The sequence below is a fragment of the Filicampus tigris genome, chromosome 1 (genome assembly GCF_054856515.1).
Source record: "Filicampus tigris isolate MCC_2025a chromosome 1, RoL_Ftig_1.0, whole genome shotgun sequence".
Lineage (NCBI taxonomy): Eukaryota > Metazoa > Chordata > Actinopteri > Syngnathiformes > Syngnathidae > Filicampus > Filicampus tigris.
In genome coordinates, this window is record NC_141217.1 from 11,824,658 (window position 1) to 11,847,500 (window position 22,843).

The 22,843-nt window shown below is 40.6% G+C and overlaps 2 protein-coding genes across 3 annotated transcripts in view; one reads left to right on the forward strand and one right to left on the reverse strand.

Moving 5' to 3' along the window:
* The first annotated feature begins 361 nt into the window (after window positions 1-361).
* On the forward strand, window positions 362-14,529 carry errfi1b (ERBB receptor feedback inhibitor 1b). Of its 2 annotated transcripts, none has more exons than XM_086052453.1 (4): window positions 362-482; window positions 8,124-8,251; window positions 9,164-9,237; window positions 11,424-14,529. In XM_086052453.1, the coding sequence occupies exons 2-4, from the start codon at window positions 8,169-8,171 to the stop codon at window positions 12,329-12,331; spliced, it is 1,065 nt and encodes a 354-aa protein (XP_085908579.1). In that variant the 5' UTR covers window positions 362-482; window positions 8,124-8,168; the 3' UTR covers window positions 12,332-14,529. The 2 variants fall into 2 exon arrangements, with proteins under 2 accessions (XP_085908579.1, XP_085908587.1); XM_086052461.1 differs by having other exon boundaries at window positions 394-482; window positions 8,121-8,251.
* The window catches only part of emc1 (ER membrane protein complex subunit 1), an 11,792-nt gene continuing 3,064 nt past the window's right edge, over window positions 14,116-22,843 (reverse strand). The window contains exons 8-22 of the mRNA XM_086052441.1: window positions 22,727-22,843; window positions 22,303-22,374; window positions 22,105-22,203; window positions 21,895-21,991; window positions 20,994-21,110; window positions 20,420-20,619; window positions 19,123-19,272; window positions 18,859-19,020; window positions 18,647-18,766; window positions 17,490-17,627; window positions 17,104-17,277; window positions 16,795-17,005; window positions 16,639-16,723; window positions 15,742-15,871; window positions 14,116-15,277 (exon numbers count right to left, since the gene is read on the reverse strand). The exon at window positions 22,727-22,843 is cut by the window's right edge and continues 51 nt beyond it. Coding sequence (XP_085908567.1) covers window positions 15,098-15,277; window positions 15,742-15,871; window positions 16,639-16,723; window positions 16,795-17,005; window positions 17,104-17,277; window positions 17,490-17,627; window positions 18,647-18,766; window positions 18,859-19,020; window positions 19,123-19,272; window positions 20,420-20,619; window positions 20,994-21,110; window positions 21,895-21,991; window positions 22,105-22,203; window positions 22,303-22,374; window positions 22,727-22,843 — 2,052 coding nt within the window. The 3' untranslated portion in view covers window positions 14,116-15,097. The remainder of the gene's footprint in view (window positions 15,278-15,741; window positions 15,872-16,638; window positions 16,724-16,794; window positions 17,006-17,103; window positions 17,278-17,489; window positions 17,628-18,646; window positions 18,767-18,858; window positions 19,021-19,122; window positions 19,273-20,419; window positions 20,620-20,993; window positions 21,111-21,894; window positions 21,992-22,104; window positions 22,204-22,302; window positions 22,375-22,726) is intronic.

Below are 22,843 nucleotides of genomic sequence, written 5' to 3' on the forward strand. Positions count from 1 at the left end.
TGTCTCTTGATTGGTATGAGATGATTAATTTCAAACAAATGATGTATCTGTACATTTGTCATGCCAGCAATGTTTAGTTATAAAGACAGAGCAATTAAATGTGCTTCCATTAAATGTCAGAAGGTCCAATGTACTTGTGCACCCAATTTACAACAGAGTCAAGCCATTTTCCCTGTTTTATCAATCACTCTGCCTTGGTCAAATGACACAGGAGTTACTAGTGGTGCAATCGGAGCGTTTGCAAAGAATGACGTTATGGTGGAAAAGGTACTTAACTAATGCTTTTTGTGTTGACCTTTTAGGGAGCGTTTCTCCTTTAAGAGGATGCTGGGTGGAGTTTTGAGGACACGAGCGCATATATAAAGAGACGTGCTGACGTCACGCAGTCACAATGAGCGCACTTCACGCTGTTGTTGACACATCGTAATGCACATGGCCCCGTTGTGGATATGAACGAGAGATGGAGCAGAGACTGACAGTCGGTGAGTACCAGTCAACGTTCGTACAAGTCTGAATGTATTCATATTCAGTCGACCGCTGAACAGTCGCCATTCCAATGCAAGAGGGACATTGTGATTTATTTTCTTTAATTAGACTTCCTCGAGTGAATTTACGGCGAATAAATGAGTGAGTGACCACTGACTCAGACGTCTTTTCTCTCCTCGTTGTGGGAATGAAGTGCGGGTGGTGCGCTACGTGTAATTTGAGTGTTATTAACGTGAGAATGTGCTCTCATTCTAAAAATGACCCGCAGCACGACCGCCTGACGTACGCTGACCCGCCGAGCTAATGCTGCACCTCCGCGACCTACCTCCAGAGACGCTATATATATATATATATAAAAAAAAAAAAATATATATATATATATATATATATATATATATATATATATATATATATATATATATATATCACCTATATAGCGCTTTCGCAAAGCGCTTTACACTGTACCTCATCTACCTACAGATGACGCAGCATATACGCGCAACACACACACACACATTGTATCCAATAGTATTGTGTTATTACGTAATCCTAAATCTTTTCGCGATGTCCCCTGGCATCATCATCTTCATCATCACACCATGACGGTGGTTGTTGGTAGCTAAAAGCTATCTTAGTTAAACAGTTGTAAACAATTCAGTCCACTCTCGATATTCCCTGCAGGTAAGTGGATGTGCTTTGGAAATTAGCCAGCTAATGATCTTGAAATTATGTCAAGCACGGAGGCTTTTTTTTCATGGTGGCGGTGGGTGGTAGATGGGGGGGCCGACAGAATGTAAGGACGGAAGCGCTTTAAAAGGACGAGGACGGACGGGGTCAAAGGAAGATCATTTTTATGAATAAGGACGGATGGACAAGAACGGATGTGTACCCAGGTCGCGGACAGAGGACTGACCGGCAAAAAAGGGTAAAGTGCCCAGCTCTGGTAGTATATATATTTGGATGTGTAGAAGTACACATACTTATGTAAATGTACTGATTCAACTCTTAAGTAAAAGTAGAAACATACCAGGTAGTGTAAATTGTACTATAATATAAAAAAGAAAAAAAAAAACATTAATAAATTGGCACGATGGGAAAAAAAATTCTCCATACAAAATAGTTTCCGTTTCTTATTAACTTACATAGTGCTTGTATTGCAAAGACAAGAAACAATACATTCCCCATAAATTATTCTTATAGTCGACAGTGTCAAACAATTCTCCTTAAGCCATGGATGGGGAAAAATTTGCTTTTCTTTAATGTGTTCATGGTTCATTGGTTCATGTTCCTTCATGTTGCCTGTGTCCCTGTTTTATTCCACCTTATAAGACCCCAAGATGTTCAAGATAACCAGCCTTTTTGGACAAAGTAAGGAGTAGTAAGTACAGATGTTTGTGTTTGAAAATAGGGAATAAATGTAAAAAGGCATCAGAAAAATACATGCTGAGGTTACAGATAGTTGAAAATCTGCTTAAGTACAGTAACAAAGTATTTGTACTTCATTACTTTGAAGGATTTGTACTTAGTTACTTCCCACCACTGAGAATACATTGCGCCACAGGCACACCATGCTTACTGTCTTTCCAGTGACGTAGCTGGGCTGTATTCCACACCGGTTTTGAGGTCAAAGGGGCCTGACATTACAAACGCAAATAGAGGACAAAAAAACGCTGGGGGGGGGGTTCATTTGGCCGCATCCTCAATTAACCTTTTTTTTTTTGCCCTGCGTTTATCTGCACCACATATCTCCTTTTCTGGTGGTTTCCATCTTTTAAGCATCTCTACAATTGCAAATGTCCTCTACCGTGCTTGTTTTTTTCCGGAAAAATAACAGTCGCCATCTGAGCGGCTGTGCCAAACACATTCAGTAGACGCTGACGCACGAATCGGTTCAATTTGGGGGGAAAGGGGGCGCTCATATCCCCCCAACACAATGCAGCGAACCAGTGTGACGTTACACTCCGTGCTACCTACCGCTGTGAGGGTCAACCGCGGCAACATTACATTTAAAAAAAATTAAGAATAAGAAGTTTGACCACAAGAGTGCCCAAAACCCATCAACCCCACATCATCTACGCAAGTGTGTCCTTCATTAGATTTTTGTATATTTATGGATGAAAAGTGTTTTGCTCAACTGTATGAGAAGAATTCGTAAAAAAAAAGGCACACTCAATTACTGTCGTACTTTCTGTTTCTTTACATTTTTTTAATCATAGCCCAGAAGTGTTTGTACATCCGTATAGAATATATCTATTCAGTGTTTGTATAGCTACCACTTTGAGTCCCAACACTTAAAAAAAACTTCTAGGTCTCCTGTCAGTCATTGGCTTTTCATCAGAGCGTTTTCTTAGGCGGACTTATGTTATAGGCACCAGTACTGCTATCGGTTTCGTTGCATCACTACAAGGTCAAATTGCCCTGAAACGCAGCATGGTTAAATGAGGGGAAAGGATTTCATCGATATTATTACCACAGAACTGGTGGTAATAACTGGTTGTGGGCTCACACCAAGGTTTCTTTTAGCGTGGACTTTACATTTTCTCCCTGTGCTTGTGTGGGTTCTTTCCTGGTACATCTGCTTGCTTCTTATTTCATCAATTGCAGAGGGTGCAATGTGCTTATTTGAAGGAAGGTGGCTATTTGAGAGGAGGCCTTTATTTGTACTCGTGTTGGTGCGGAGCGAAACACCATGATATCTGTTGACTTGCTGCGCAGATGAAAGACTATGCTGATGATGTATGTTTAGTTTCTCATCTTTTAAAGGGGAAGTCAACCCATATGTTCTACGCAAACCCACTAGTTGAAATAAGGCACACTGATAAATATAGTGTTTGTGGAATAAGAGTTAATCCAGCCATGTTTAGCCATCTCTGGGGGCGGCCATTTTGTCGCTTCTGTCGACTGAAAATGACATCGTAACTGCTCAGGGCTCAGGCAACGACCAATCACGGCTGACCTGTCTTCTGAAGCTGAGCCGTGATTGGTTGTTACCTGACCCCGGAGTATTTGTGATATCATTTTCAGTCGACAGAAACGACAAAATGGACGCCCCCAAAGATGGCTAAAAACGGGTGGATTTTGCTGCTTAACTCATATTCCACAAACGCAATATGAATCAGAATGCCGTGTTTCAAATAACATATTGAAAAAAATGTGTTTGGATTGATTTTTTTGAATCTACAGCCCTTTTTTAACCAAAAGCACCAGCTCCTCAATGTACTACAGAATAGAAGGAAAACAAAAAACAATATGAGTGAAAGAGGATTGATCGCTCTGAGCTCCATGATGGTGATTTGTGTCCACAAATGCAGACACCATACGTGAGAAGTAGTTGTTCTCCAACTTACCGTGTGCGTCGTGCAAAGAAAGTGTAATCGGGTTCTGGTGAGGTACTTGCTGTCCTGCTGCCGTACACGGAGCTCATTCCTCTGTCCATCTCCTGCTTACTTACACACTGGCAATGGAAAATGTAACAAATCAGGATGTTCTGTACCAAACCCAACGATACCTCTTGGTGGAAACATACAGTGAAAATAAATACTTTAGTGACATCAACTGTAATTTCTTTAGCCGCGTGACATTTCCGTGGATGATACGTATGGCAATTAATTGCGGAACAGCCTCTCGTTGTGATTGTATGATATGATAAATTCCAGAGTCGGGCAAAAATGGAGCGTTTTTTTGTCATCCATCTGGAGCGTGGGTACCCTTCTGTCGTCCATCATCCGCCTTTTTTCGGGGGGTAAAAAAATAGTACCCGCCTATAGGCCGGTCCGCCTCTGTTTTTTAAACGGGCTTCCGTCAGCGATTCCGACTGCAAACTTCAGTAGCAATGTCATAATAATGGCCAGGACATTTAAACAGCATTAGTTGACACACGTTTGTACAGTTTATCAGCCAAATACAACTGTATTGTACGTAAAAAAAAAATAATAATAATTATGTATATATATATATATATATATATATATATATATATATATATATATATATATATATATATATATATATATATATATATATATATATATATATATATATATATATATACAACTGTATTGTACGTAAAAAATAATTAAATAAATAAATATGTATATATATATATATATACATATATATATATTTTTTCTCTTTTACGTACAATACAGTTGTATTTCATCTTTTAAGACTTCAAAAATGTTTTTATTTAAGTACAATTTCTCTGTATGTGATATGTTGTACGTTTACTCAATATTTAAATAGTGATTTCAATTTTCGTTGCATCTAAGCGTCGTGATAGTAAACACCGAGGCCTACTACGCGAATATAATTGAATGTTGGTCATATTGGTGTTAGAGAGCCACGTCATTTTTGAAGTGGTTCTTGCTGTAAACAGTTTGAGAGCCACCGCTTTAACAAATATTTATTATGGTGGTTTGCTGCTTGCTGTATAGAACTGCAGTGCAACTGACGGACTCCTATTTTGGATCTCATTGGGTGTACCTAATAGTTTGTTTGGTACATGTATGTAGGACATATGTACATACATGCAGCGGGGGGTGGGAGGTCAATAGTATTCCATCATTAGTAGAATAAGCTGTTTCCCCTTTGCTTGGTCCTCCAGTTCATAGTTGTGCTAAGTGCACTGGTCTCCATGGTGTATCTTCTGTCCTCACCTCATGGGAGAGTTCACTTGCATTCTCAGGCCTGCTTAACGGCACTCCAAAGTGTCACAAAGGCCCATTTATAGCTGAGAGTGGCTCCATTCATGCATGCTCGGCCAACTGGCGCTACAATTCCTCCATCTCCGAGGCTCACTGGGCGGATTTGATGACGCTTTTTTTTTTTTTTTTTTTCTCCGAAGGATGAAATAAAAATCCAAATAGATGCGTGGGACCCTGTTTTGTAATTTGTTGCATGGCGTTTTTTTTATGCTTGCTCAGCATTGTTGAACCCACTTCATTAGGGGTGGGAATTGCAGACTAAATCTCAGTAAAGCATATTATCATAACATTTTTGCCCTCACTAATAATAGGATCACAATAGAGCAAGCAACTGTGCACCTCAGTCATACGATGTGTGACTGAAAAAGGAAATAATTGAAGTTGTGATAGAAATGCCAAGTAGTATTAAAAAACTGCATATTCTCAAAGAGTTATATAGTTGGTAGCACAAGAAAAAAAAGTAGGGCTTCAGCTATCGAATATTTTAAAATAGAATGTTCTACCGGTTTTATGGAATTGATGAGTTAAGTAATTGGCTAAAAAATAATTTTGTTACGTATTTGTACCCGTTCATTGAACAGATGTGTTACTGTTCATTTGCATATTCAGGTTTAAAAAAAAAAAAAAAGGAACACAAAACCCAGTATATGTATCATTGCTATTATAATAATAATAAATTAAAAATTATAATAATAAAAAATAATTAATTAAAAATAATAATAATTTTGCATTAGAGATGAATATCAGATTTTGCTTAAACTTTTCTGTAACCGAACTATGGGAGTTATTTGGTTAATAACAGCAGCTCTATAATAACTCAACTCATATTTATTTATTTCGCGCTTTCATAACAGCTGCAGCTGTAACAAAGAGCTTCACAGAACGTATAACAAAACACGAACAATAACTCAACAGAACACAACTTTGACAAAGTCTTACATGATCATACATGATCCGATGACTTCCTATGTGTACGTATGTTAATGAATCAATCCCCTCCACAAACACAGATGCACACTCTCTCCAAAATAACAACAACAACAAAAATCCTATCAGTCTGAAATTCTTGTTTGGCAACACTAGATGGCGTTTTTTCTTTATTTCCAATACTGGATGAATTTTCAGTTTCATACAGAGTATTATTTCGGTTCCTGAATGAAAGGATGTGAATAAATGTCATCATCATTAGTGTTGCTTTGTGTATTATTTCCTGTTCCTTCCTTTTCCTCTCAGCACTTATTTCGTCATTTAGCCTTATGGTCTTGACTCATGTTCATTTTTTTCATTGGCCTATGGGGCAGTTATGACTGAGCCATTCTACATGGCTGCATTTATTACCTATTCAAAAAAAAAAAATGGAGTAGTTTTATAATCCTCCGGGAGTGATTTGCATCACCCTTTTGATTTGAAGCGTTGCAGTGGCTAGCCAAGACTGCTGCAGGTTTTCCTTACAAAAACACAACCAATTAAAACACACAGTACCAACTACTGTACTAGTCATGAAAAGGATTTTGAGACTGTACGGGAATGCGTGCATGTGTGGGTCGGGGTGGGTGGGGGGGGGGGGTTGGATGTACCATGTAAAAGCTTATCATTGAGCATCAGAGGAATGCTACACAATCAGTCACTGTTGTGAGGGCGGATACTGCACGCTCTCATGGCCACACAGAGGAAGGAGGGCGGCGAGCGGTGCCGCTCGCACTCCCACATCTGACCCGCCGCTTGTGCAATTGTCCGCAGGCACATGGCATTAAGCTGGCACACGGCTCGATTGATTTGTTGTTGTTATGGCTAGTTCAGCGATTTCCAGCCAATGTGCCGCGGCACACTAGTGTGCCCTGAAAGATCATTCAAGTGCCGTTGAAATCATCCAATTAGTGGGTATGAAAATGACATTCACGACAAATAAAATATGAATATTTAAATTGAATAATTATAAATTAATAATAAATTAATCTGCCCCAAAATGTATGTTGACATCCCTACTTTGACCAGGGGTCTTCAATCCTGTTCCTCGAGGGCCGGTGTCCTGCTTGTTTTCCACCTGTCCCTGCTGCAACACACCTGATTCAAATGATCAGATAGTCAGCACGGTCTGCAGAAGCTGGATCACGATCCTGATCATTTGAAACAGCTGCGCGTTGCAGCAGGGAGAGATGGAAAACAAGGCAGGACACCGGCCGTCGGGGAACAGGATTGAAGACCCCTGACTTAGACCAATCGCCACCAAAAACATCTTTGGGCATAATTGTTGATGTATACTATGAGAAAAGTTTGTTAGTTTGGAAGAAAATATTTTTTTTATTGTAAACATAGAGGTATCACTCTACTGTCACTGTTTGTACAATATTTGGAGTTATCATTGCTGTTGCTCTCTCTCGCGTCTGTATGTGTTTCTTAACTTTAAAATTTCAATATTTTTAAAAATATATATTTTTGGGGTGGCTGGGTTTTTGTTGTTACTGTTTACTATTATTATTATTATATATTTATTTATTTTTCTTTTCCAATGCATTTCACTGGGCGTCAATTATGCACAAATTTTGACATGACTTTTTCGATTATATGATTCAGCAGAATGCTTACTTTCTACAAATAGTAAAGTAGGTTTGCCAATTATTTCGACATTTCATTTTTACAGAATTGATCTGAGAGTTTGAGTCAATTTGCAAATTGTCTCAACTCATAAAAGCTTTGTGGATCATTACACCCTAAAGGTTTAGCCTACACCCGTATTAACCTTTTGTTGCCACTGGCAAAGTGTGTTGCTTCGTTTTTATTTGACATGTCTTGTCTGTATAAAAAAAAAAAAAAACTGGCAAGAATTTGGGCAACTGATCTGGAATAACTCACCGCGGTACAGTAATTCGAATTGAAAGCAGTCCAATCTGGACTTCAATAACTCTGTTTCTGTTTCCTGTTTCGATTCAGCAGCATCGATTGCGGTGAAGCTATGATGGGTTAAATGGAGAGAGCTGAATGTTTTCTGAAACAAAGCCACTACCTTGCGGATACCACAACATGAGCGAGAATAACTACTGGGAACAGCATGACTTGAGCAGGTACATGAACACGCAGCAGCAAACAAGTTGATTGCAGAGTTCTAATCGTTTGGGATTTTTCATTATCGTTTTTATTTTGTTTTGACTTATGCTTTAAATTCAATTATTTGTAATGAGTTTTTAGAGCAAGCAAAACGCTTTGTTTTAGTTTAGTTTTTATTAGTTTGAGTTTTTTTAATATATGGAGAGTATGTTGAGTGCAGATTTTTTTTTTTTTTAAGTCACTAAGTATTGTGTATAAAGGTAAATTACAATTCTCAAATGACTGTTTGACCTTCCTTCTTCTGTATGGATGTACAGCAATACTGAAATAAATATACTTAAAATGAACTTTGAAAGCTCATGTATGATATTAACCCTTTCATGCACAGTGGTCACTACAGTGGACGGGTATTTAAAAGTTGCTTTCGCCTATATTAATGAATCAAAATTTTTAAACCTTTCATGCATGAATTATGATTTGATGTAATTATTGAAAATATAAATATATTTTTGGGATTAATTAACATAGGCAAAAGTAACTTTTAAATAGCTGTCCACTGTAGTGACCACTGTGCATGAAAGGGTTAATTGACAAAGCCCAAACGAGGGATGGTTTTGTTATATTTAGAGTGACTTTTATTCTGTTTTATAAACCTAGAATGTAGTTTCAGTTCGTTTTCTTCTCTTTCTTTTTTTTTTTAAAGCATTTTTATTTTAAATCATTAACAAGTTCTTTTAAATCAATTTCAGTTTGAGTTATTTTGGCAGTTTTTGTTAACTCTAATAACCCGAAACCCGCAACTCATCACAAACTGGAGCGCATTTCGTCATCCTCACTGTGCTACATGTAATAACTCACTGAGGACGGGTTACGCGCACAAATGATTGACGCGTGCACGGTAGACTCCTCAACCTACGCTTGCTTTGCAGAGTGTGCTTGGGCCTGCCGAGCGGCCACGTGGAACACAACCTGACCGAGCAGCAAATGGTCCAAGAATGCAACTGTAAGTCTCTTTCATATTATTCTCATGTTGTGTATATCCATACCACTATTTTAAATGAATGCGTCCTTGTTTAAAACTCATTCATTTTTGTTTTTGCGGAACTGCTTGTTTGACCTCTGAAAAGAGTACATTTTCTGGCATACCAAGTTGGAAGTCTTCCAAATGCGCAACTTTGTTGTTTTTCAAAGTCTGTGCTGTTTCATAACAAATGCCCGTCCCATGAATTGTGTGCACATTATAAAAATGATTCATAAACCAATAATTGAGTGCAAAAATATTATTTGATCTCCATACCTATAAAGTACCTTTTTCCCTGTCCGCGCACTTGTATGTCAAATCATCTATTTAAACACACCCCAGGCTTGTTTTAAATAACAACAAAAATATTGTACAAACATTGTTACAGTGTACCGATCCCTCTGCGTGTTTACCTGGGCTGCAACGAACAATTAGTTTACTAATTGATTAATCGGTTGATTATCTTGCTGATTAATCGATGAATAGGATCGGGGTAGGGGTCGGGGGGTAAATCTTATAAATCTATAAAACAGGACATTATTTCAAATTTACAGTTCAGAAAATGCACAAACATAAATGAAATAAGATTCAGTTACTGGTTTGGTCCGGACCGTAACAGGCAAACATGTGGACCAGAATTCTGAAGATTTGAATTTGAAATCAAACAAGGTCTCGAAACAATTAATCGATTATCAAAATAATTATTGGTTAATTTCATAATCTATTACTTCTAGTTAGTCCATTTAAGATATTACCTCTTTTTAAATTGACAAGAATCTGATGATTTTTTTTTTTTTTTTGCGTTAAGGGCCCAAAAAAGATATTTTATTCTTTCATCGCTGTCCTGTGAAAAACACTTATCTCCAATTTTGGAAACTTTTCTAGTTTCGACTTTAATGCGATTTCTGTAACGCGGAAACATGATTCAGGTAAAAATTAAAAAATGGAAAAAAAAAATGGAGAGAAGTGTTTTTCACATGACAGCGACGATTATCTTAATTAATCAACAGCTTATCTTTCATTCTGTTCTTTTCCCCATTGCGATGGTTGTCCTGCCTGATTATGAGGCTTGTGGTGTCATTTTTTGGCTTAAGATGAAGTGGGGGGAAAAAAAATGGTTCCTTGCCATTTATAAGGGCTAATGATAGCTTATTCTTCAGATGGAGACTTGAGATGATTGAGAAGCCATGCCATAGAAAGCGTTAGAAAGTCATGTCGTTGCTCAGCAGGCTTCGGGTGGACTGAGCTGCCTCGCGGAGGGGATCCTATCAGCCCCCCCCCCCCCCCCCCCCCCCCCAACCCCCCCACCCTCTTCCTGCCAGGTCACCAGCTGCTCCTGCAGTCTGGGCCACGTCGGATGTTTCCATAAGGAAAGTTATGGGAAGCTGTGTTAAGATAGTGGCCATTCTCTGCGTTAATCAGGGTGTTGTGGCTGATGTTTGACGACAAAGGTGACGGGTTAAGCGGTTGTTGTCTGTGCGTTTGCGCTCGCTTTCCTGTTTGGTCCTCCTCGTCACCTGCTCCCCCCCCGCCCCCCGCGTGTTTTGCCACTTCCTGACCAATCACCAAGCTCGACTGAGGGATTGCATGTTCTTTTCCATGTTTCTTTCTCTTGAGAGCCGTTTCCTCCCGAGAAGGAAGCTGTGATAGGAAGACCTTGTACAGATAGGTCCGTAATTATTTGGACAATGACACTTTTTAATCGGCTCGCTCGAAAACACTACCGCAGCCTAGTGGGCGTTGACTGCCATTTCTTTTTAAATCATACAACCTGATCAATAAAAGTCCCTAGAGAGACGGTTGCGGCTGGGTTCAGACGGCAGCTTTACATTTGTGGCAATTTTGATATTCACTCATTAAAATGGAGTTCTTCCTTAGCTTTATGCTCTGTTAAGGAAAAAAAATCACATTTCATACTATATAAACATTGTCTTTTAGGAGACAAAATATCAAGTATAATATAGTGGACCCTCCTATTCGTGTGGGGTGGAAACTGAACTTATCTAGGAACAATATAAAGAAAATATACATATCGTCGCTGTCCTGTGAAAAACACGTATGTCCATTTTTAAAAAGGTTTCTTATTTTTTACGTGAATGGTGTTTCTGCGTCACAGACATTGCATTATTGTGAAAATTAAAACACGTCTTTAATTTGTGCTTTCACAGCTAACCTCTTCCGACCAAAGTTTCCGTCCTACTCCGATTCCTACTGCCTGCCGCTGGACAAGCCACTTGGACCTCATGAAGGAGACCAGGTGGTGCCTTATTGTTCTTCCCACAGATGGACGGTGTTTTGGGGCCCGCAGAGAGAAGCCAAACCGTTGCCGCCATTACCCGACCCCGAGGAGCTCATGTCTGACGAGGCAGCGGATAATGAAGTGGAATTCTTCACCAGCGAGCAACGGCCGCTTCTGCCCAAAAGCTGCCCCAAGATGGTGTGCAGGAGCAGAGGTCAAGTGAATCCCGCCTATCAGGGGGCGTCGTCGCTGCCTGGGAACGCCCCGTTGGCGTTCTCCTGGCCTGGCAAAGAGGACAAATTAACAGGCGGAGGGGCTGAGCTCGGCGCTAACGACTGGCCTCCCGTTCCCCTGGCAGAGAACCACCAGGATACGACGTGGAGTAGACATCCGGACTATAAACTCAACTACTCCTCCACCATCCCCTCCGAGAAGCCCCAAATTCCTCCACGTATCCCAATCCCGCCCAAAACCTACCTAAAGACTGCGGCCGGCGAGGAGAAGCCGCCCAAAATCCCGCCCAGAGTCCCTCTGGTGCCGCCGTGCCCGCCACGTTCCCCGAGTCCCAAAAGCCTCCCGATTTACATCAACGGTGTAATGCCGGCCACGCAAAGTTTTGCTGCTAACCCGCAATATGTGAGCAAGTCGCTGCTGAGCGAGCGGGCGCCCCCGGCGGCTCAGCTCTCTCCCTGCATCGTCCCCATTTTGAAGGACGGCAGACAGGCCAGCGCCACGCACTACATCCTCCTCCCGCCGCGCCAAAAGACATTGGCCGAGAGACGAGGGCGACTCTTGAGTGAGCCCGCCAGGTTGGGTAACGAATGGCAGAACCGGTAAAATGAACTCCCGCGGGCCAGGTTTACTTAAGGTTCGCCCGTGCAAAAACGGGCACACACTTTTTGTGGAAGCTGCTCTACCAAACCGATAAGGTAGCTGCGCTCTTCGGGTAGAAACGGGCAAAACACCGCGAGGAGTCGATGAAATTATTTATAATTTATAATTAGGATTTGAATCAGGTGTGTTGGAAGAGGGAAACTTTGAAAACATGCAGGATAGCGGCACTCGAGGACCGCAGTTTGACACCTGTGATCCACTGGTGGAGCTTATGGGGCGGGGGCATCCCCTGAAATATGCTTGGACCCCCCAGGTGCCAAACCAGATAATTGACTGTTGGGTATTTTCCGATTTTCCGATTTTTAAGGTTGCTCTCCCAAACTTGCCATGGTGAAATCCACCAGAGCTACCTAAAGCGTAAAACCATCACTTCAATTGGTCGTTCTCCACCACTATTACACCAATTGCGCCTCAATCTTAGTAAATGGCGCCCAGCAACAATGCGCATAATCTTTTAAGCACACGCTATACGGGAGCTTAAGTAACTAAAGCTCAATGAGCGAGGAGAAAATAGTTGCTCACATCATTCCTTGAACCTTCTTGCTGTGCTATGTCAGTGGAATTGTGAAAAATGGCGGCATAGTGTGATGTCACGGTGCAAGCCTCCGATAGTTGGCCCTGACATCTGTTGTTGCTACTTGGCAATTTGTAGGAAGAATTAATGGACTGGACTCCACCCATTAGGTACTCTAACCACGATTGTTGGCGCAATACTCAAGTTGTGGTATTATACCCTGACAATTGGTTATATTTTCTTACCCCACTCTTCGTGTCCTGCCGCAAATAGTGAATATTCACTATACTTGACGACGTTGAGCTTCGAGGTTTGTAATTGCCGATAGACGCCACAAAGCACTACTTTCCTATTAGACGGGGCTATGGCCTGACTAAATGAAGTTCCTTCGCCTCACTTCAACATAGTTCTTTGGCACCAATATGCCATGACTGCTAAATCAACCCATACATTAACACACTTTATTTTCTCAGGAAATACTATAATCAGGAATATTTATTTCATATTTGTCCAATGGCTTTGGAAGCACACACACACATGATTGCACCAGTAGGGTATTTCCTTAAACAAGAGTGACTGACTGCTAAAGTGTGACACGATACACAAGCTGAATTCACGCGCCATATCTTTCAGTTGCTAATGTATTTTTAAGAGTATTTATGTAAGCACGGCACTGTGAGTTTGTTGTTTCTAACATTTTGCCAGTGAGTATTAGCCCAGTATTTGCTCCAGGTCAGCCTGGAAATCCTCTTAACATTCCAGTATTCTCTTTCGACTTGTAGGATTTAGTTGCCTTGTCGTTCCCCAGGAACTTCCTTTGGGGACAATATTTTATTCCAGTACTCTGTAACGTTCCGATGACAAAACATGCTGCAAGTCAAGCAGAGCAGATACTACAATATATATTGTGCACTTAAATGTGAGCAAATGGGGGCTTGTGTCAGACTTATCATTCCATGTGTTATTTCTTCAAGACGCTGCTTGAAATCCTTTACGTATGATTTAGAAAAAATATCTCATAATAGTGACTGACAGTTGACAGAACAATGAACAACACCGCACAACACACACATTCAATTATTTTGTGTCGCATTTGTGTCCCAAAACTAGTTCTCTTATATCTTATCTTTCAGCTCTGGTTGTGTGGTATCTTGATTTTAAAGGCTTTAACTCTGGTTTTGTAAATCTCAAAGATGAAACAGTGAAACGTTCGTTACCGACATTTACTGATTTATTTTCATTAGTTTGACTAAAAGTTGTCCGAACAAAAAAACAGAAGACTGAAAAAGTCATCTTGAATGCTGTAAACTTTGTGATTCTTTTCCCAACAATATCTCCAGTGAACATAATTGACACATACAAATTGCATTTGTAAAATCAGCCAAAACAATACAGTACCTAGTGTGTGTGGGCGTGTGTTCATGTGCGCGTATGCGTTGGATGTGATGTTACGTTTCCTCCCGGGAGGATCAGTGCTGTGTTTACAACCTCTTGTTACACTGACAAGTTTCACATTCTCTCGAAGGTTATGTTTGCACCTCAGCCGCAGTGAACACTGTTTGCAAGTTATGAGGTTGTAATCATTGTAAAAAAATCATATATATTTATAAATAACTTATTAATTAAATGTGTGTAAAGAACTCCTTTTTTTTTTCTACACCCAAATACAACATACAGTGGTAATTGGATTTTAATTCTGTAACTCAATTAGACATTTTTAATGACACTAAAGTGGTTAGCTTACAGCCTTGCACACACACAGTCGGAGCAGCAGGATGACTGCCCTGCAGAAATAAACGCTTCACCTGGTCATTCTGTGTGGTGAAAATTGTCATGATTGGGATTGCTGCTTCAGGTGGTAAGTCATTCACTCACAATATTTGCAGCAAGTTTGTATATTCAAGTACGATTTTTTTTTAACTAGATTTCATCCAAACATGGCACAAATAAAATTACTCCACTATGACTTCTTCCTTTGCCTGCAAATAAGTTAAAAAAAAAAAAAAAAGCACATAAAACCTTAATTCATATTTCATGGAACTCTTCCGCCCTTCCCTCCCTCACCCCTGCAGTTCCTTGCGGGCCTTTTTTTTTTTTTTTTTTTTTAACCTCTGCTCCCCTTCATCTTCCCGGCGTGAGGTCCAACATGCAGCGTCCGGGCTGCCGGAAAACTGGGGACGCAAATGGCGACTGCTTTACCGCCAGGCCCTGTTGAGCAGCTTGACTTCGGCTAACCGCTTGCTGATCATGGTGGCAAAGAAGAGCGCGAAGAGCACGCTGCTGATCAGCATGTAGTCGTAGTCATCCTTCAGCACGTCGAATTGTTTGGAGGGATAGACGCGGGTTTGGTAGATGTCTAGACCGTACGCCACCACCTGTAGGGGTGGAGGGGAGTGTTTCTCTTTAGTGTTACGAAAAGGGAGTACTCACACTCTAAAAAATCAAGTACCGATTAAAATCCTGTACTTTAGTAAAAGTAAAAAAAGTTCAGACTGAAATGTAATTTTTGCTGTGAATTGTATTCAACAGACATTTTTAAAAGTTAGCATGACAACTTAACTTATGTAGTGCTTGAAAAATATAAAAGGACTATTTTTGACAAAGTCATGAGTAGAAAGAATAGATGCCTGTGTCCAAATGTAGGGACGTAAACTGAAACGTTAAGCAAAAAACAATTACTCGCGTAAAGGACAAACACTTGAAAAAAATCGAAGTATACGTATCGTAAGAGAAGTATTTATAAACATATTTATAGTGGCAAAGTATTGGTATGACATGACTTCCCACCAGTGATGCTGCCTGAAGCCAAACACTCAACATCCAGGGAAGGCAGACTTACCAGACATGTGGACTCCAGTCCAGAGGGGGCAGTGTAAATTCCTCGCACTCTTGAAACCGTTTGATTGTAGTTGACGAACCATTCTGTGCGAATGATCAACTCTGGAGCGTAAGGGATCAGGTTCTCCTCCCTGGACATTACAACAAAGAATGGAAACTAAAAATGTACATTGGTATGTAACAATTTTGTAGATATTGACCATATATAAGTTAAAGGATTACAATAGTTTCGGATGTTTCATTATAGTTCATTTTTATTTCATTTAGATTTAAAAATAACTTTGTTTTAGTCTTGTTATATGTATGCATAAACACTATTTATGTATATATGTGTATATATATATATATATATACACACACATATATATACATATATATACACATGTATATATATATACACATGTATATATATACATGTATATATATATATCCATATACATATATACATATATACATATATATACATATATATATATATACATATATACATATGTATATATATATACATATACACATATATACACACACACACTGTATATATATAGTAGGAAAAAAATGACCGCTTGCTTCTTCTGTACGAGCAGACAGTAATGGCGAAATAAATACATTTAAAATAAATAAACCTTTGTATTAGATTAAATAATATTAAATAGTTTATGAATGTGAAATGTAGTTTCAGTTATCTTTGTTTTAAAAGCACTCATTTTTATTTGATCTCAATGATTTTTTAATACATTTATTTTCATTTATTTTGTTACATTTCATTAACCATAAGTGCTCCTCCTTGTGGGGAAACTGGTAAATTACACATCCATCCTCTTTCTATTGCACTTGTCCTCCGCGGCTGACATGTTGCAACACTCAACTGCTGATGATTACAACAAAAGCACGCGCTTACCGACTCTGCTCAGTTATTATTTCAGGCCTCCGAGGGTCGAGGAACATTTTGGGCAGCGATAAAATTCCTCCTGATGGCAATCCAACTGTGGAAAAAAAAATAGTGTTGAAATTTGCTGTTTCTAAACAATTATGGACTAATCATAACGCAACTCACTGAGCAGATGGCGGCTGGTGATGCCTTTCTCGGTCAGCGTGGCCTCCATGGTGGAGATGGCCGAGGGAAAAATGTAAGACTGCTGCAGCACCTGCGGGGCGTGCGGCCGATCCAGAGAGCTGAACACGGTGCTGTTGTACAGCTCCATTCCCTCATACAGTTCGATCACCGAAAACTCGTTCCTGCGAGACTTGGTGCTCCAGTATTCGTACTGCAAACGGGTAAAATACGATAAATTACGATCAGAACCCTCTTAGACAATATGGGATCTTAATAGCTTGAAGAAGATACAGATACAACGAGGCTTACCACCACCCAGTTTTCAGAGTGCACGACGTGGACTGGCCCTCGGGCCTTCCTCTGAACCGCCTCGTGGATAATCCGACCGGTCACGCCATCGATCAGCAAGATGCTTATAAAGCTTCGTTCTTGGTGCGTGTCCGTGCTCTCGGTCAACACCGCCAGTAGGTTGGGGTTCAAGTACTGTGGTATGCAGGAAGAATCACAACAAATTGTCTGTGTTGTCCTCCCATCGGTGGGGCTCAGCACTTTTACCCCGCGAATAGCACGGGACTATTGTCGCATCGGAAAATCCAAAATATTGAGTATAAAATACATACATGTTTATACTCTTAATCTTGCGGGAAATGCTTCTGACCAACATGGCTGGAGAAAGGCATCTTTTTTGTACCTACCTTATAGAGGACGCTGCGATCTCCCATGACACGACCCTGGGAGTGCACGTGCTCATTTGGCCTTTTCCCCTTGACCGAGACAATCTTCTGCACCTCTGTGGGGATAACAACCTCCCAGATGAGCTCAGTGGACAAATCCTAAGAATGCAAAATAAGTGGTGTGACCACAAAGGAAAGTCGGTTTAGATTAATGCTAACAAATAATTCAAATCCCCATCCATGGGCTAATGAATAGCATCTGTGTCATGGTATTCTAACCCGGGCCTGGCCGGCCGATGTAAATCAACCTCTTTTAAAATCAGCTGGATTATTATTACTATTTTTGTAAACATTACTACAAAATAGGGATTCACAATATATCCCAAAAATATTGATATCGCGATAATGGCCTGAATTTGACCAGTCAGATGAAAACTTTAATACGCACGCCACCCAGTAGTTGGACATTATCTAGAGGAATTACAATTAAGTAGCTAAGAGCACATTGAGCATGCTTATTGTGCAGCATGAAAAATACGTACTTCTTTCATTACATAATAAAAATATAATTCCTTTAGGGTAAATATCACAATAATATCGATATCACCATAGTCAACATCGCATGCTTTTCCAATATCGTGCAACCCTACGACATACGATCAAGATAAAGACATTCAATCATCACATCATTATAAATATGTATATATATATATATTTTTTTTTTATAAATCGTCAGACTAATCGGTTATCATATTCTGCCAAGTATCGGAATCTGCATTGGCCTCAAAAAAATCCCTATTGGTCAAGCCCTAGTTAAAACCTTTATGAGACGACATAACAGTCACATGCTTATATTCTTATGTGTGAAAAATGACTAATATTACAGGCCTTAATCAAGAGTTGCGCCTGTCACTTCTCCATTGTATAGCCGTATCTGCAGTATGCTGCCACCATGTGGCCAAGGCGCACACACCACAGGGAGCCGCTAAAATCGTAATGAATCATTGATGATGCACAAACTGCTTAATTATTTACATTCATTAATTGTTTTAGTTCAAGTCAGGAATTCAAATGGATTTTTAGACAAATGCATAACTAGAATTTATCAATTAAAAAAAAAAAAGATGAATCGCCCAGCCCTAAGAACCATTGACAAATGCAATAATACAGTGACTTGCCGTCCGTAGCCTATATCCAGACAGTCTCCCCTGGCTGGAGTCCACCAGGTAGAAGAATATAGAAGAAGCCATTTCCTGGAGTTGCTGCAAGACATTCTTTGTGGAGGGGAAGGCAGACACCTGTGGTTAAAAAAAAATGAATTAACACTCAGTCGTGACTCCATTTCCGCAACAGCAGCAGAAGTTCACTTTGTGCCAGTGTGCAGTCTGACCTTATACTGGTCGTCGACAAGTAGCAAGACTTTGGCATAATCCTGGTCCATGAGTGGAAGCATGAGCGACTGAAGTATTGGCTGGGCCAGAGCAGGTGGGGCAACGTGGCTCTTCTTCCCAAAGATGGGGTTAAATACATGGAGGGTTGTCAAGCCCGTGTCCTTGTAGGAAAATAAAACCCTCAGAAATTACGTTTATAAAAAAAAAGCGCTATTGGAGAGAGATTTAAACCTCCCTTTCTCTGAGATTGCGCGGTGGCATACCTTGTCTTTGATGAGCAGTGTGCACTGAGGGGGGTGTGGGAAGTGGGCAGTGGTGCGTTGCACCATGAGTTTGAAGGCTGCATTGGATGGGATGTTCTCCAGGTAGTGCCGCCATAAGATAGTGCCCGTCTTGCTGTCAATGCCGAAGAGCTGAAGAGACGAGAAGAGGAAGCTGATTGACGGCGTCCAAAGTCTTTGGACATCGGTGCCACGAAGCGGTTTCCACACAGCCTGCCTCACACCAAGTGACGCGGCCGACCCTGACTGAACGGTTGTGCAATGCGCAAGGGTTCGATCGGTCGTTTTTCATGAGTGACCAATGTCGCCACTAATTTTGCTATGACTCACTATATATTTTTAAAGTATTTAAAAAATATTTGGGTTGAGCAACATTTTGTAGGACTGACAAATGCAACTAAAAATAAAAAATACAAGTCACCATAACACTGAATGTAGTCGCTAGCTAGCCTGTAATGAATGGTAGCAGGTCCCATCTTGGGGTAATTGAAAAGTATGCTACTTCTGTCCAATTCAAAAAAATTAAAAAAAAACATTGGATTGGACATTGCTTTGGTGGCCATCATTGTAGGAAATCCCGCTGCACAAAGAAAGAATGGAAATGGAATCACGGTCTTCTGAGCTTTTTGGCAATTTTGAAGACTTCATTGCCTCACTCTCAAGCCTGTTCCCAAATATTGCACATTGTTTTAAGTAATTGCTGCTGATATTGTCTCATCAATGCAATTTTTTTTTCCCTTGGAAGTTAAAGGCTCTTCATTTGTCTCATCATTTGGCCTTTTCCTCTTTCAGAAGAAGCTCTCCATTTTTTTTTACAAATTTTTTGCTAGATTGTGGGCTTGCTTTTTTAGTACCATTTTACAAAAAAGACAAGCAGTTTCTCTTGTACTGCAGCACAGGCTAATGTACCTAAGTTTGAAAGTAAAATGTTCTCTGTGGCCTAGTACCATGTGTCCCATGGACCAGCCTGGTGGTTTCGGACCACTGTTGTAGGATTAAGGCCGACCAATTTAATCGGTAAAGTTAAACAAATACTCAAGGTAAAAGGATTGTAAAAAAAAAAAAAAGTCAAATGTTCGGCCTGTAATTAATATCTTAATTATTGTAGCGTTAAGTGACGTATTCATTTTTCTAAATTAATTGGCCGATTAATCCGTTATCGGAATTTTATCCTGCCAAATATCAGAAACAACAGCTGCCTAAAAAAAGAAATTCCTCATCCGTCATGCAAGCTGTAGGACATGCACAATAAAACAAGAACCGGGAGACAATGGGGTACCTTGCCAGACGCGGTGACCATGACCATCATTTTCTGCAGGTTAAATTCATCTCTGGACAGCGTCTCAATGCTCACGTCGTTTTTAACGTGGCTGTGAGGTTTGCGCGCATCGTAGAAGAGCTTCCAGAGGTGAGCGATCCACGCTTGCAGGAGGATGAGCTGGGAGGACAGGCGCTTCAGCACCATGGACATCAGGCCATCTTGACAAGAGCATGCGTTATGGCAACGGAGTGAGGAGAATGCGGTATGGAGTCAGACATCTTCAGATTAGCATTGGCATTTGGACAAACCCAGCCTGTTTTACCTCATCAGATGAGCAGGCTATAGATTGTCGAAAAATGTGAAGAGAAACAAGACTACAAGATGGACTACAGAAGAAGCTATTCTATACTAATCACAAAGGCTGAGACGTTTTCTTTTTACCTTGAATGGCTGAATCCAAGTGCAGCAATAAAACGGATAGGAGAAAGAGAAATTGAAGCTAAAAGCAAGTTGATTCAGAGACTATGTCATGCTGAGTCATTGAACGCCGGAAGGCTTCGGTTCTTCGAAAGGAAACGGGGGAGACATTTACCGGCCTTTTTGCCAAATTCCCCTTCGAGCTCGGCCTGTGTTCCCGTGAGGGGCAGATCCACCATTTCCATGGTCACCACGTCTGAAAGGGACTCCTCTCTGGTCCATATGACACGCCCTGAAAACAAACACACTCACTGGTTGCTCATTTAAAGTGACAGAGCAGAAGGCAAATGGTTGGCTACAGTCCTGACCTGATTTCATCAACTATTTTGAGATTATCCGACCAGTTTGCTGCTTCTCTAATTCAAAGCACATCCCCGGTAACCCGACCTAGACTTAGAATGGCTAACAGTTTGCCACTAAACTGAGCTCAACAGATAACGCTACTTTAATTCACTGACACCCATGTCACTTACCAGACTAGGCCCCGCTTTTTGAAGCCCTACACATGAGAATTCCCAGAAATTTTGGTGTAAAGACATAAGGGTGGCGATCCCAAATGGACAACGATAATACCTGCGCCTCATAAGCACATTTTGTTATTCATCCAATTACTCCATTGTTTACTCGGCGAATCAGTAGCAGACACAAACAAGCATGGGCGGATGATGCATTCTCTGGCACTGCCTAATGACGCCATACCTGGAACTCTGCTCATACTGCAAATTTTGCCTAACTTACAAAAAAACGTTAAAATGGTCCAAAAATTACTAACCGTTATATTACTACTACGATTTATTTCTGGTAAATAAAGTATATTGGTTCATCGAACTATACCAATGCCTAATAGTGAAAGGAGAACAATATAATGCAGTCCATTCAGCTCATCCGCAACCCTAAAGATGACAGAGGATTCTTTATTTCTAGAAGCGTAACCCCCCCCCCGCCCCCCCCCCCCCGAAAAAAGAAAAAAAAAAGGCGGGAAGGACTCTGTCCCTTCTTCAAAGCAACATCAATACCTGGCTGTTGCATGAAGCTTAGAGTGTGGTCTTGAGTTTGCAGCATAACCCTGTAGCCAACAGAATCGTCTTTCTTCAAGAATGTCTGAACATACAGCTGAAAGACAGAAAAAAAAAATGACGTTAACGTCCATATGAGTCAATCAGCAGAGATGACTAATCCAGGAACTGATCAGAACCTGGAAATTGGCTGTGGAAAATGTCCCTCACCTTCTCTGGTTTGCCACTATTAGGATCGATGTTAACGTTCAGGTTTGTGTCGAGAAGTCTGCGTCCGGTGTCTGCACTGAACAAGTTAACATTGCAGGCCTAAGAGAAAGAAAAAAAAAAAAAAGTGATCAACAGAAGCGTTAAGCAATGAAATGGTTAGATTTCAATTGCAGGCATGATATTCAAATGAGAACTCACTGTTTTATTCTTGGGTGACATGACAGCAATGACGGTTTTATCTCCGGTGGTGGCAAATGAAGCCAGCATCGCCTACAATTCAACACAAAGGTGACAGGTCTCAACTCTTTGAAAATAAGGTTTTATCAAGACAAAAAAATCATGCGGGGAACCATAAGCGTGTCGTCGTAGACAACCACAATGTGTCCCGCCGCCATTTAGTCGATTTCCTGTCCAAGTGGATGAAAGCACGATTGAAGTTTCTCTACTGTAAATGACACTTTTTATCCAACAAGTGGTGGAAGGAACGAAAGATCCTAAATATCCCCATTTCAAGTAATCACTCAATAAATTCAATCAGTAAAATTCTATAACTGAGGATTGCAAAATGAAGAGTACACATGGACTAAACCGTGTGCGACAGTGCTGCAGCTTTAATACGTACAGGCTTGAAATCCCTCAGTGTGACTATCTGTCCATTGTTGAGCTGAAGAAGCAGGTAATGGTCAGGACTGAGCTGAAGGAGGAACTCAGAGAGCGGGCGCCGTCCCGGATTGGGTTG